This window comes from Periplaneta americana, chromosome 3, assembly GCF_040183065.1.
Source record: "Periplaneta americana isolate PAMFEO1 chromosome 3, P.americana_PAMFEO1_priV1, whole genome shotgun sequence".
Taxonomy (NCBI): domain Eukaryota; kingdom Metazoa; phylum Arthropoda; class Insecta; order Blattodea; family Blattidae; genus Periplaneta; species Periplaneta americana.
Genome location: NC_091119.1, coordinates 87,367,224 through 87,382,156, shown reverse-complemented (window position 1 = coordinate 87,382,156; position 14,933 = coordinate 87,367,224). Strand labels below are relative to the sequence as shown.

General features: G+C 38.1%; 1 protein-coding gene across 1 annotated transcript in view; it reads left to right on the top strand.

Moving 5' to 3' along the window:
* The first annotated feature begins 5,328 nt into the window (after nt 1-5,328).
* LOC138696239 (plasmolipin-like) overlaps nt 5,329-14,933 on the top strand; it is a 293,017-nt gene continuing 283,412 nt past the window's right edge. Inside the window, exon 1 of the mRNA XM_069820920.1 lies at nt 5,329-5,548. Coding sequence (XP_069677021.1) covers nt 5,390-5,548 — 159 coding nt within the window. The 5' untranslated portion in view covers nt 5,329-5,389. The remainder of the gene's footprint in view (nt 5,549-14,933) is intronic.

Genomic DNA, 14,933 nt, shown 5'->3' with positions numbered 1-14,933 from the left:
ACATCACAAAATATTATCTAACAAGGAAAAAAGAACAGACACACAAAACAAGATCGGATTAATAAATCATTAGGCATCAACATTCTTTTCCATTTCATCTTCACTATAAGTAAGAATTTGCCTATTTTTTCAACTCGCATGTATTACCTGTACTACATATGTTTTTATAGGCTACATATCTATTAATACCCAAAATTATCTTTTCTGTCTACTCATTTCTTACATTGTCTGTTTCTTGACATTATATGGAGCGCGGTAAAGGGGGCAGACAACTTGTCTACGTCCCGCTTCCTGTTCCTCAATTTCCATATTCCTAACTTCACCAAGCTAAGCTCATCCTCAATTCCCTATTGTTTATTCCTAAATATTCTTTCTCTTCCCATGATGTTTTTATGTCCTTAAAATTACTTAATGATTTTAATCCTTTTAATTTCTCGTAATTTCGTTACTTTTTCTTTTATGATCTTACAAATTACGTTTAAAATTATTACTCCAATTTCATTCCATACTCATTTCAAACATATACCAGTAGAGTAAAAAAGTAACCGAACATATGCAGATAACTTTGTTGCAGATGATATACAACCATTTACACAACACCGCCTTCAAAGTACGCCCTCTGGACAGTGACACACTTCTGCAAGTGTTCATACTATTCTCGAAACTTTCCTGCAGCCCATCTTTGGTCACTTCCCGCAGAGCGGGCATCGCATGGATTTTCACCTCTTCGGCTGACGCAAACCGCCGTTCCTTGAGTAGGGATTTGACCTTTGGAAATAGCAAGAAATCTTCTGCTGAAAGATCTGGAGAATATGGTGGCTGTGGAAGGACAGGTATTTTGTGTTGTGCGAGGAATTCGTTCACCAAGAGCGACCGATGTGCTGGGGTGTCATGATGAAGAACCTAATTGCCGGTATTGGTGAACCAAGAATCCACACTGGATGGTAGAAACGCACACACAGCATCCTCAAAAAGTAAATGTGTGGGAAGGAATTGCGAGAACAAGAATTTTAAGTCCTTATTTCTTTGACGAAACACTTGCAGGTGATCGCTATTTGGAATTCTTACGTGAAGTTCTAATACAATGGTGGGCATTCCTGCGGCATTGCCGCAGTGACGTCAGACCTCAGCGAAGCATCAAACTTATCCCCTACCTTCCCCTTCCCCCACTCCATGAAAATATTGCGCGTGTACGTGGAGGATTACACTGGCTTGTTGTACTTCGGAGCTTCTAGTGACACAATGTCTTTCGCAGAATCATATGAATCGAGAGGATATCACACTTACAAGAAAGGCGGTTCTTTCATTTCTCATGTTTAGGATTAGTTACAAATATTCAGGACCCGAACTTAAATATGTACATTCTTAAAACAGATCACCTGTTATACGAGTTCAAAGAACACAGATTCAGCGATTTTCAAAGGATGGAGAAAGATTTCAATATTTTTGCCACTCCTTTTCATGTTTAAATTAAAAATGTTATCCCAGAATTGCAGTTAGAGGTACTGGATTTGCAGAATGATGGCTTCTTGAAAGCAGAATGTGAAGGTCTACTGGGGGCTAAAATTTTTTAAACGATGTCCAGTACTACATATCCACTGCTTAGCCAGTTTGCTTAAAAAATAATGAGTACCGTCATTTCCCATAAATATGGTCCTGGAACATAACTATTGTCCACGATACAACTATTCAAATTTTGTACTCCATAACGTAGTACCTCGTTTATCTATATTCTTGCTGTACTGTAGTTTGAATTCAAGTCACTGCAGCTATCTAGGAACGGTCTATGTTACTTCTACAATGATCTTTGAATGGTTGTATCGTGGACCATATTTGTTTTCCAGGACCATATTTATGGGAAATGACGGTATGTATTCATCAACCTACCAGTGCGAATAGCTGTTTTCTAAAATGAAATTTATAAAGTCCAGCCACAGATCCCGCTTAAGCGATGCTCATCTCCTTGCGCAACTGAAAATAGCATGCACAGATACAAATCCCAATTTCGAAGAAATTGCTTTGAAACATGATTAATTAAATATCACGTGAATGGACTATTCTAATTGCATATGGTAGGTAGGAGTGTAGTGGCGCAACTGTCTGTAAATCCGTCACTGCACTGTAGAGTGCAACCCCTCCCACAGTATGTAATTGCCATTTAAATCCTGTCTTGTGGGTTGCGTTCATTTTGCCCACCACTGTTCTAATACCATCCCTTGATGTCTTGTATCCTAATGATTCAATCTGGTATCAACAAGATGGCGCTCCCCCTCATTATGCTGTCCAAGTTCGAGAATAGCTGGAAGATGTTTTTTCAAATAGATGGATAGGAAGAAGAGGATTTATAGAGTGATCTGCAAGATCACAAGATCTCTCTTTAATTGATTACTTTTAGGGGATTTTTTAAAATGTAGAGTCTTTGTTACGAGGCCTGCTAATATGGAAGAGTTAAAAATGAAGTTTCGGGAAAAAATGCAGGGATATACTACCAGCAGTGATTGAAAATGTTCAACAAGAATTCACGCTTCGGTTTAGCCACTGCCAGATTGTAAACGGGGAGCATTTTAAATACCTTATTAAATAATTAGAATTTCATTTGTTGCAGTAGTTGTGTAAATTGTAGAGAAAATGCTTTAAACAAGCCAACAATGAAACTGTTCCCATATCAATCAAACGTTTTGTATGAAACAAATGAAACTAAATAAACAACTAGGCCTAAATAAGATACCAACCTTTCAGAAAAAATGAAAAAAAAAATAATAATACGTTGCCATTTAAAAATGTTGTCAATGATGTCACACTCTGTACAATAATGGTTGAAAATTTTGTTTCTTTTTTGTAAAAATTTCATTTAAAAATATTTAATTTGACATTTCCGAGCATTTTTAAACTAATGAGTTAATTTTAGTTTTATTTGCATTATTCCTATAGGTGCCAGCAGTTATTGGGCAGGACATTTCAGCGCAAGTAGGCTTTTTGTACGTCCGTGATGGAATGAGTAAATTGCCGATTGTGCTGCAGCTATGAAATCGTATACCATACCTGTGGTGATGGTATGCCGTACCTCACAGATTTTCATGAGTTGTAATGTTCCCGTTAGGCAAGGTCGAACTTCAGAAACTCCGATGCTTTTATGTAGTTTCATCAGTCGTTTAGATAGAATTCACCACCACTATAACTTACCGATACTTTAACAAGCCGCGAAGGACACCCTTCATGGCGGGCGATCATTTCGACGCCATGAAAACACATTTGCTGCCATATTTTTGATGATGTAATGACCCTGACAAAATCCTGAAAACCCATAGTTTGTCATCCACTAATATGTTGATGTTTATTGACATTTCTGGCTTTGAGCCAGAAGCCGTTTTAGGGTCTTATACGCGCAGGATGTCCTCTCCAGCCATTGTACATAAATAATAATAAAAATATATTTACATACAGTATATGACACTATTTCTGGCATAAGTGCCAGTATGTGTGTGACTGATGCCTTTTATTTTGGTGTAGGCCTAATTTGTTAATTGAGATATTTAAGGAATGGTGAACAGGAGAAGAGTTCAGGGTAAAATATATCAGCTGATAGACAACGTTAAGGTTTTATATGGGCAGATTAAGAGAAAAGCAAGAAATTGGGAAGAATGGGAAATGCTGAGTTTGCAGTTAAAGGCCTGCTCTTGGGCAGAACACTGTGCATACATACATACATACATACATACATACATACATACATATGTACGTACATATATATATATATATATTAGATTTTTAAGTTTCCCCTTCCGGTGGCAGAAGCATCTGAATGGTTATGGAGACTTTCATGGTATAGTGTTATTTTATTGATCTGCCTCTCTGTTGCTGTCGTGTGTCCTCTCAGACAGTATTCAAATTTCCAACACGTGTTTGCGGTTTTGTTTGTGTGTTTTAGTTTGGTGGTTGGGGCTGGTGGTAGTTGTAGAGGAGTTTCTCCAGTGTTGTTCTGTTGTTTGTATTCGGTGGATTTGCGAAGATATGTTGTGTATGTATACGCGATTTACTGCCGAATGTGAGTATTTCCTGTTTATGTTGTTTAGATGTGTGAAGAGTGGCTTCGTTTTTGTCGTAGTGTAAACTGTGTTGTTTCTGGTGCGTCTGTGCAGGTGGAAGATTTGGCGGAGAATTCTTCTTCCGCGGGCTGGGATTTTGATTGGGTCGTTGGAGGGGCTTGTGTGAGGAAAATGGAGGGATGTATGTATAGGGATCGAACCAATGCTTTGTATAGGTGGAGGAGTGTTTCGGTTATACAGCCAGGTCGATTGATGCCACCTAGGTAGGTTATTGCTCTGGTGGCTGCGTTATATTTCCTCCAGGTTTCTTTAGCTACTTCTGTCTAGGAGAGTTTGGAGGTGAGGGGTATTCCTAGATAATATCTGTGAGATTTCGCTGGAGTGGAAGTTGAGTGTTGGCTATTGTGATTGGGTTGTTCTGGAGGACCCGAGTTCGGAGTTTTGGGCGGAAGACACATATCTGTGTTTTGTCTGTGTTGACTGTGATCCGCCACGTATTGGTCCAATTTAGATACTGCCTAAGTGTTGTGTTTAGTAACTTCCTAGCGGAGGGGAGTCGGGAGTGTGTAGCCCAATATGCGACGTCGTCTGCATATTTTGCCAGTCCTACTAGCAGATTATTAGGGAGGGGAATATCTGCCACATACATGTTATACAAAGTGGGAGATATGACACTGCCTTGGGGACAACTATACCATCGTGCATCGGCGGAATTTAAACTCAGATCCGTGATCGTCTTAAACGGAAACCTGATTACACTAGAAATGGAGCTACCAAGGCGGCTTCTATATAGTTGAATACTACCACCGTCATCATAACCATCATCTATCTTTCTTCCTGTTCCGGTGTCATACGAGAATTGTATACGGGGCTCACCAGTCATGTGGGCAGCATGGCACCAAGTCGTCGCTTCAGGCAACACACAAAGACAAACATAACAGGGAAATGCAGCCTTCCCAATTAGAGATTGTCTCTACTTCCCTATAGGGAATCGAACGGGGTTTGTAGCTAGAATAGGTACCGCTTGACCCTCAGCGGAAGGCGATTTACAACTGTCGTAGAATAAGACAGGGTCGCGTACCCCTGTTTGATGCACCCTGAAGTAGGCCACTCGGATTCGGTATGTAGAATCTCATACATAATAATAACAGCATTTCTCCAAACATCAGACTTAGAACAATTTTGTTCTGAACAACAGATTATGAAAGCCAGCCAGCCAACCTGAACTAGTCATTTGCTCACGTTTGGAAGTGGGTGGGGGGAGAACGCGGTAGTGGCCGCTCGGCCGAGCGAGTGTATCTCAGACGGTGTAGTGCTTTCGTATAGTGTGAGTGTGTGCCGCTATGATGACGGAAACTACCGTGACAGTCACCACGACGGAGTCGACCCCACAGCCCACTGCGAAGCCGGACCCTGGGCAGGGCCAGGGCAGTCTGGCCTGGCTGAGATTCAACTTCCTATATTTCCGCTCCATCCCTGGAATTCTCAAGCTCTTGCAATTGGTAAGTTTCCCGCCCGGAACTTTGAAAAGAACTGCGTGTCCGTTTGTAAATAGTTATGTGTGAAAGGTAAAGGTGTACGCGTACACTCCATTGAGACTTTGTTGGTGATGTGGCTAGCACCACCATGATGCTTCCGCGTTTTACCTTCGGGAAAGATGCTTAACTGTTTACTCAATTTTATACAAGGCCTAAGTGACCCCCGGAGCCATTTTGGAATAATGACGAGATGAAAAATCTCGCTTTCATCTGAACTTGAGCGTGACGTATATTTGTATAGTTTATATGACAAACATATTAAATACTTTATGTTGTGTTTACAGACGAATAATTGAACATTATTTTCTGCAGACTGTTTTTATGTTCCGAGCTCTTGTTGCGAAGTCGCCAGAACATTGTTACCAAATAATTTCAGGACATATCTTGACGACGACTTAATATTTTAGGTTTAATATTGTCTTATCAAATATATTAATAAATTACGGAAAGAATTGAAAACAACTTTTTGAAAGAATGACAATCCAATGAGACGAAAGAGAAGAAACATTGGAGAAGTCCATGAAGATTATTCAAAGCCGTTTTATTTAGTTCAATTTCTAAACACTGGAAGAAGCTCGAAAGGCGGGCAAGTAATACTTGCGGATGATAAAATCTGTTGTTGTTGTTATTATTATTATTATTATTATTATTATTATTAATAATAATAATATGTAATATATATTATTAAAAGTGCTATCCAGTAATAATTCGCGCGGACCTGCTTATGATTCCAGGAAGGGAAATGTAGACTTTATTATTTCTCTTCCACGAATTAAAGGTGTGTATTTTTTGTTTATTATCCTGTGTTACTTTTGATTTTGTGCTATGCGTCAACCACATGGATTGTAAGTGTTGCTTTAATGATTGTAGAAAATACTGGTGATATTTCCAAGAATAAATACAGCAAACTCGAACCCGCGTTCGACTGACAGCAAGCAACTGGCGACATCTCCATTCCTGACTGCGTGTGTTTCAACGTGTGTTTGTCTTGTGTTATCTCAAGCCGTATGAAAGTAAAGTCGGGCTGCTACATGTGAATGCCAAAGAATTGTTCGGAATTCTTATAATGATTGTTAGTGGAAGGACCTAGAAGTCCAGTCCATCAGGAAGTTTGTTTATGTTGACTACTTCTGTGAGAAGGATGATGATAACGATAAAGATGATGATGATGATGATGGTGTTGAACACGACGACGACGACTTTGGTGTAAGTGAAAGCATATTATCCTGTTGCAAACTCAGCCGGTTAGGAATTTATTCCTTTCAGTACTAATAGGAATACTAATAGTAATAGTCCACACCTGTAGAGTAACTTTTAGCGCGTCTGGCCGCGAAACCGGGTGGCCCGGGATCGATTCCCGTTGGGGCAAGTTACCTGGTTGAGGTTTTCAACCCAATATGAGCAAATGCTGGGTAACTTTCGGTGCTGGACCCCGGACTCATTTCACTGGCATTATCACCTTCATCTCAGTCAGACGCTAAATAACCTAAGATGTTGATAAAGCGTCATAAAATAACCCAAAAAAAACTAATAGTAATAAAGTAACTCAGTGGACGGTCATTTGAGTTTGGTCTGTCAGAAAATATTCTGAGTGAGAACATCTCGGTTTCTGTGAATACTAAGGCGTTTGAAATAGGTGTAAGACAAACTCACTTCTCAAAATTAACAGGTTGGAGTCACACGTGCATTTTTTTTTTTACTCTATGCTGTAATTTCGAATTGTGTTGAATGTGTAAAAAAAATATGTTCTATTTGATAGCTTGTATCTCGTGTTAGGCTAAAAAAGAAAATAAATAAATAAAATTTTTGAAGACCGAGAACGATTGGAAAACGTGTTAATAAGGAAAGAACAGTTCTAGTTTTTCTTTTAGGACAAGGAGGTCGGACAAGAGTAATTCTTAGTCTCTACTGTTTGTTATTTGTGACATTACAAGTTGAAGGTGAAAGAAGATGAAGTGTAGCCCTGTAATTATTACCGGCAAGCCGTTTTCTTTCATCTTTATTTTTGACGAGTTAATGTTGTTTCGATAAATATAAAATTTTTAAACAGCAGTTTAAACTGCCTTTTTGTTTATATATATATATATATATATATATATATATATATATATATAGAGATTATACTGTCATTTTCACGTTTAGTATACAACGATATTAGAGAGCATAGTGCGACATTAAAAATAATAATTATAGTGCTAGAGATTTGACGGAAGTTCACGTTTTCAGAATCTCTGAGCCGTATAAATGGTATTCATACTGTATGCTGCTTTTCTGAGTCACAAGACTAGGTGTTAAACCTCATTGGACTAACTTAATTCCTCTTGAATATTGGTAAGTTTATACCTTAGTCCCCTTCGGTGGCTGAGTGGTCAGACCTTCAGCCTGTCACGCGGGCTGACCGGGTTCGAGTTCCAGTTAGGTCTGATATCTTTAATTTAAAAATCCATAGAGACACTTGTGGCAGAAAGGTCGCAGTGGGATTTTTTCTCGGGGTTCTCCCATTTCTCCATGTTAGGGATCTACATCATTCTGTCATCATTCCATAGCATTCCTCAAACGCCGGCTGGTGACGCACGGAGGGGACTGGCCTAGGGGCGAGTAGAGTTGTCTGCTCAAAATCTGGATACGCAGCGAACCTTAGTGGGTTTGGGAATGCGCCTAGCTTAAGGGTTAAGCCTCGTTCACACTTTTCAAGTAATTTGAATTCAAGTCACTTGAAAAGACGAACTTGAAAAATGTGAACTATGTTTCAAGTTGACTTGAAATCAACTAACGGCTTGAATTCAAGTTTCAAGTGAAGTTGGATCCCTTTCTACTTTTTACTTGACTTGAAGGGACACTTGAAAAGTGTGAACGTCACTTGATAACTTGAATTCAAGGAGAAAAGAGCGGGAATTTAAATTAACAGCTTTTTAAGAGCGTTAAATTAACAATTAATTGTTCTTCAGTTCTACTGGGAACGTAAATGTAATAGGAAACATCAGTAAGTGAAATAATGACCAAATATTTGAGTTTCTGAAGTTGTATAAAATTCACGAAGGCCTGCGGATTATAGAAACTCCAAAGTTTCGTAATAAAAATGCAAAGGAAGCTGCAAAGAAAGGAAGAGTTCATTGAAGAATTGAACAGGAGAGATTTTAACGTGGACACAGATGAGATAACCTATGAAAAATAATAAAAAACCATTAAACTGTAGATAGAAAAGAAGTGAGGAAGATAAGAGGGATTAAGAAGAGAAGAGCGTTGCTTGAAGGGATGACATTTATCGCCGAAACTGGCATGGTTCAATATGGTTGATAGATTTTTGTGGGGGAACTGTAACAGCTTCAAGATAATCATTTGCAATTATGGTAAATCAGACTCGCTTATGTTTTATTACATTTGCGATAAGAATTATTAAATCTGCTTGAAGATTTCACTTATTCTATTTGTAACAGTCAGTGGTCTCGTATTTCTCTTACTAATCTAATTCCTAACCCATACTGAACAACGCGTTTTCCATTTCTTCAATATATTTATCATTTCCCTGGCACGGTCACTTGCTACTACAGAAATTCCTAATTGCACAACATCCATGGACTCCATTTTATCCTACTTTAAAACAAAATAACTTGAATATGTCTGAACGGCGACTTGAATTCAGGTACTTGAAATCACGTGACTTGAATTCAAGTTACTTGAAAAATGTGAACGAGGCTTTAGCGCAGAAGATCGAGAAAGGTCAAGGTGCCCCCTTCCCGAAATTTTCATTCCATTCCAAGTTTATACTATTTTTTTCTTGTAGACAGCTTTGATTTGACGCTGTGCGGATGTATAATGAGTTCGAATTCCGCCGAAGGCATTGAGGTTTGTTTATTGGTTTTATGTGTATTTATTTACTTTACTACGACGCTTTATCAACTGCTATGGTTATCTAGCGCCAGAATGAGATGAAGGTGATAATGCCAGCAAACTGACTCCAGAGTCCAGCGCCGTAAGTTACCCAACATTTGCTCTTAATGATTTGAGAGAAAACTCCGGAAAAAAACTCAACTAGGTAACTTGTCTCAACCAGGATTTGAACTCGGGCCCACTCGTTTCACATCAGACATGCTAACCGTTACTCCACATCAGTGGACTGTTCGTTATTGATAGTTCTGTGTTACTTCAGTTGTATGGATCTAAGTCCAACGCATCGCGAGCGACCTCTCATGATCCCTTGAGGGGATATTCACACGAGGATTTTTAATAGGGTGCGTCAGTCCCCTCCTACCTAACACTTGTTGTTTAGTCAACTATCCGAAGAAAAATTTGAACCTAATGAGTTACACCAATGAGGCATTACTTGTGGGGCAACTAAGCTAGGAGATAATGGGGTAGGGTGGCCAGTTTCTTTCCTCCTCAATTGCACAGCACACATCACTGACTTAGTAACATATTTCACTAACCAGACAGCATTAATAAGGACGTGTTTAAAGAGCCGATTGAAAGAAGTGCGCTATTTCAGATAATTCCCAAAACATTCATCCAGTGAGAACTGAGAATGTCATTCCACCCTACAAATAGGAATAGTCTTTTGCTCATTACTTCTTAAACCTTCTGATTCCAGCTTCTTTCTGGTAGTCATTTTCGTCTCTCTTCATGAGATATCGAATTAAATTATTTTTGGGAGTTTTCTTCGAGCATCCGTTAAGTACACACAGTCTTGCAAAACAATTATTTTAATTTAGTTTTGTGGATAACTTATGGTTAATCGAAAAATTCTTATCAATTCTCTGATAGTGTCACACTGAAACTACTATACATATTTTGTAACTAGGTAATCTTGGCAAACAATCAATTCCTGTGGCTAGACTACAGCTTTCATTTATTCTACCTCGAATTTATCAGTCTATTTTCTTTTCCTTCTTCTTCAACCTGTTTTCTGCTTTTGATCTTCCCGACAATTTTCCTACATTCATATCTTTCCAGCGCCCCTCTCTTTCCGTCCTCTGATACCTGTGGCTTCCATCTTTCCTCATGAAAAGTTCAGCCATCTAACTCGTCTTGATTTCACTTACTTCAGGTTTACCAAATATAAGATTTATTTAGTTCTCCATTACCGATCCATACCTAAGTAAAAAATATGTTTAAATATTATCAGTTCATTGCATACTGTAGGTGTACAGTAGGCCTATATGATTTTCTGTATCTTTTTTAAAAATATGTTTTCATGCTCCATATAATATAATTTAGAGCACTTATTGCTTTACAGAACTACTTATACCGGGACATCACTTTATTTTTACTTGCATTTTTATTGTACCTCTGTTTCTGAATGTACTTGACTCCCACCCCTTGCAGTAACATTCTTGCTCCCGTCAGTCACACAAACTTACGGCCGCTGTTGCATTCGAAGTCTGCTAGCAGTGAAGTAAACAGTACAGATTATAGTGTGTTTCAGAAATATGGTTGCGTTTTCTATAGAAGAAAGAGCCTATATTATTGAAGCTTATTTTCAAGGGAAGGTATTTATGGAGATTAATTTTATCACTTGTGTTTTTTAATATTGGTGTTGGCGGAGATTGTTGGAGATTGATTTGTACTCTTGTTGGATATTAATGGAAATTTTGGAAAATACAATTATTTTGAAATTGGAGTATTAAATCAGTATGAATATTACTTTCCAAATAATTAATATTAAAGGTTCAGTGGATTCTGGTAAAAGTGCAGTATTGCCAATAGACAATATTTGTTGGATTGAGACTGTATTTAACACACATTCATTAAAAACGGAAAAAAAACTTGCAACCCTGAAATTAATACTTTCAAATTATTAGTGAAATGTTGAATTCTCCGTTTCTTGGGTTCACTAATGTAATCAGAACACCTGGAATACCACGTAATGTAGCCTACTTGAATGTGCAACAAATTAAAATGAAAAAAAAAGTCCGAAAAAGAACTCAGAATATGAAATTCGCTATAAATCGAGACAATAATAATAATTCGCGAATGTGTTCTTATTTCGCTATTAGAACTCTATTTCGCGATTTGTCGTGATTGTTTTGTCCGCATATTATTAATCCGAATCATTTAATTCGTAAAGATTAGTAAAAATCTATTGTATATCTATTATGTCGTGATTTTCGCCATCTCCGTAAATATCCTCCCCTGCTTATTTCTCACAGGTACGGTGTGTAGCATGACTGAATAACTTTATCTGTGTGGACTGAGCAGAAGTGAAGATTGGAGTTACCGAAAGTACGGTAATATGCTGAATAAAGTAGCCAATATATAATGAATAAAACCGCCCGAAGAGTTGAGTTTGTGAAAAAAATGTTACTACTCTACCATATTTTGATAAAATACCGTAAAAGTAATGATCAAACTGAAAATCCTAATATCGTATTTTCCTGTAACATAAATGGATACACTACTTTTCTCTCCTCCTATAGCAGTAAAATGATTTGTTTACATATTGCACTGGTAACACCAAACACCTGTAGCCTAATGGAAGGGGGTAACTCTGTTTCCGAGTATAGCCAGGTTAATGTTAAAAATGTTGGTAAAAATAAAATGATGTCCCTGTATAAGTGTTCATGTCAATTTTATGAATTACTTCTTTCATGGTTGTAGATTCTGAGTAAGGACATTTGTTTTCCTTTTGTTTGTACAAGACGAGTTAAACCTTGGGGCTGGCACTTCTACCATCTCCCGTAAAATTCTGGTAGACAGATCGCCAGCTTTCGCGGATAATGTTCTTGTCTTTCAGAACACTACATTGTGGCAAGTGATCTTTCGCGTAACTAGTGAATTACTTATTTAAGAAACTGGAGAGAATCTTAACTGCATTTCATAGTAGTTGCTCGAAATTTCCATCATTACGTTCGAAACTCATATTGCAGCGATGCATAAAGTTCTGATACATTCGCAGGAGCTCATCGTTATTATTGCGTATTAGCTGTGTACAGTGGTTTTTTTTTCTTATCAAGAACGGAATATATTTCTCGTCACTTGTTAATAATTAACCACACAATGTTTCGATGCTTGTGTAGTCTCTGGAGAAAACCGCCGAAACTTGCGAAACATAACTCCTACGACTTCTTCAATGGATACATTTTAACAAGAAAATGCGTTACTTTACACTGTATCTAACCATGTTTAAAAGTACACATTTCTAAATAGGATTTAGACAGCTGACTGTGCGAGCGTGGTGCAGCAATCGGTAAGGAAAATCCACGCATTGTCCTGGGCGGATCTTAACCTAAGTTGGCCTGCATTGTTACCGAGCTGTGAGTTTGCACCGAGGCAATTAGTTAATGACGCGTTGAGTTTCCCGACCTCATACAAAGTGTGTCCCAGGACTTCATACTTCGCTGCATGTGTATAGTATGTAATGAAAGACATTTTGAGCAGTTCCTCCGAAATTCAGGTTAAGATTCTACTCATTTCCGTAATAATAGCATGCGATTCTTTGCGCCGTGTAACGTCCGGTTTCTGAAATAAAACTAACTTAATGTCGAGTTTACTACGCTCCACTGCTTTTTCACGACTAAAATACACGCAGCAGTATCGTCTACTCAACAGTAATTTCTTAATCTTAGCATAACTGAGCGAAATATGGCGCAACGTTTGTTGGTTCTAAAAATGTTTTCAGTGATTTTTTTTTTTTAATTTTCCCAAATTGGTTCAGTGGTGGCAATTGGCGATGCTAAGACTACACATCTTTCATTTTTTTATGGACGTAGCGTTGTCTATTTCAGTTTAAAAAAAGAAGAAAATAAATTCCTTCTCTTTCAAGCCTGTGTTGATTTTTCTAAAGATATTTATGGACTCATTTACTTCTTGCTGACCACATGTTTTTATTTTCAGACGACTTCGAGTTCGAAACATTATGACGTCTGAAGACCACATGTTTGTTTGTTGGTTGATTGATTCGTGTGTTTGTGTTGTTTTTATTTTGAGAAGCTTTTGATTTGAAAATCCTGATATAGACTATGTTAAAAAATCATTACATCTTTGAAGGCTTGATTTTTTTCTATTAGTATTCAAAATTTTTTTTTCCGCTCCGCCGCAAAAATTGACGTATAGTCATTTGCGTCTCTGCTTGTTTTTTGCGTTTATGATGGAGAGTGCCTAGAGTCGACGGATTTCGGAAGGCGGTCGGCTGCTATATGCACCGTAGCATTTCTGGTATGTGACGTCACAAGCTTGTACAGTAGAACCAATCGGAATCGGTCTGTAACAAGTGCTTCCCGAGTTCGTTTGTTCACGTGCCAGTGTTTCAATATATTGAATAAGTAAAACTAACATTTACTGTGTGTGTAAGATAAATGGAAGAAGAGACTGTAAAAAGACAAGTATTGCACAGGCAGGCGCGCAAAATTGTGTTTAAGGAGTATAATTATTTTAAAAAACGTTGACGAGCAGAACGCTGCCGGTCATCATGATGCTGGCTGCAATGTTGCCAACGCGCAATAAACGACTGCAGAAGCATGTGGTTTGGGATTGAGGACCGTGGAAAGAATATTTTTGGTGAAGGAAAGAGGATTTCTTTGGTTTCATACTTACAGTACTCAACGGCTAAGGTCGTTATTGTCTTTCGATAATTTAAATAATTGCACATGCGCGTGAAGTACAATATTGTACGCTGCCTTGCTCTCACTATCTGTCTCTCTCGACGCTAACGCTAGCAGACGACCGCCTTCCGAATTGCCGTCGATTCTTGTACGGTAGGATCGACATGACTATGAAAGTAGACAGGATGGATGAAGATGAAAGTGATAATAACGGCGAAATGAACACAATATCCTGCACCGAAAGTCACCCAGCATGTGCTCTTAATGGTTTGAAAGGAAACTCCGAAAAACCTCATCCAGAGAACTTGTTCCAATCAGGATTTGATCCCTGGCCCGCTATTTTCGCAGTCAGGCACGCTGACTAGCATAAAAAATATTCACAAGAGTAAATTACACTTTCAGTGTTATAATACAGACTAGGTATTAAAATAGAAGTGATCTGCAGTAGGCCAATGTCAGTATTATTATCGTACATTTAGTATGCTGGCGATGATAGTTTATTTTCTACAGATATCCGCACTTCACCGAAACATGTCTGAATGACCACATGTTATTTGTTAGAAATGTGCCCAACTCCAGAAACACGAAATCCGCTACAGAGCTGTCAAAATCCCGCTACATTCCGCTACGGTTGTGGATACTGAATAAATACGGAGCAAACAGGTATATTACGTTAAAGAATCGCATAATTTATATTGTTTGAAAATCAGAGCTGTGAATTATAATCATTTTATTTCATATTTATTCACAAATGCTTAATCTTTAATAAAGACATATTTTGAGAATAGAAATATAAGTAGGGCCTATGCTAT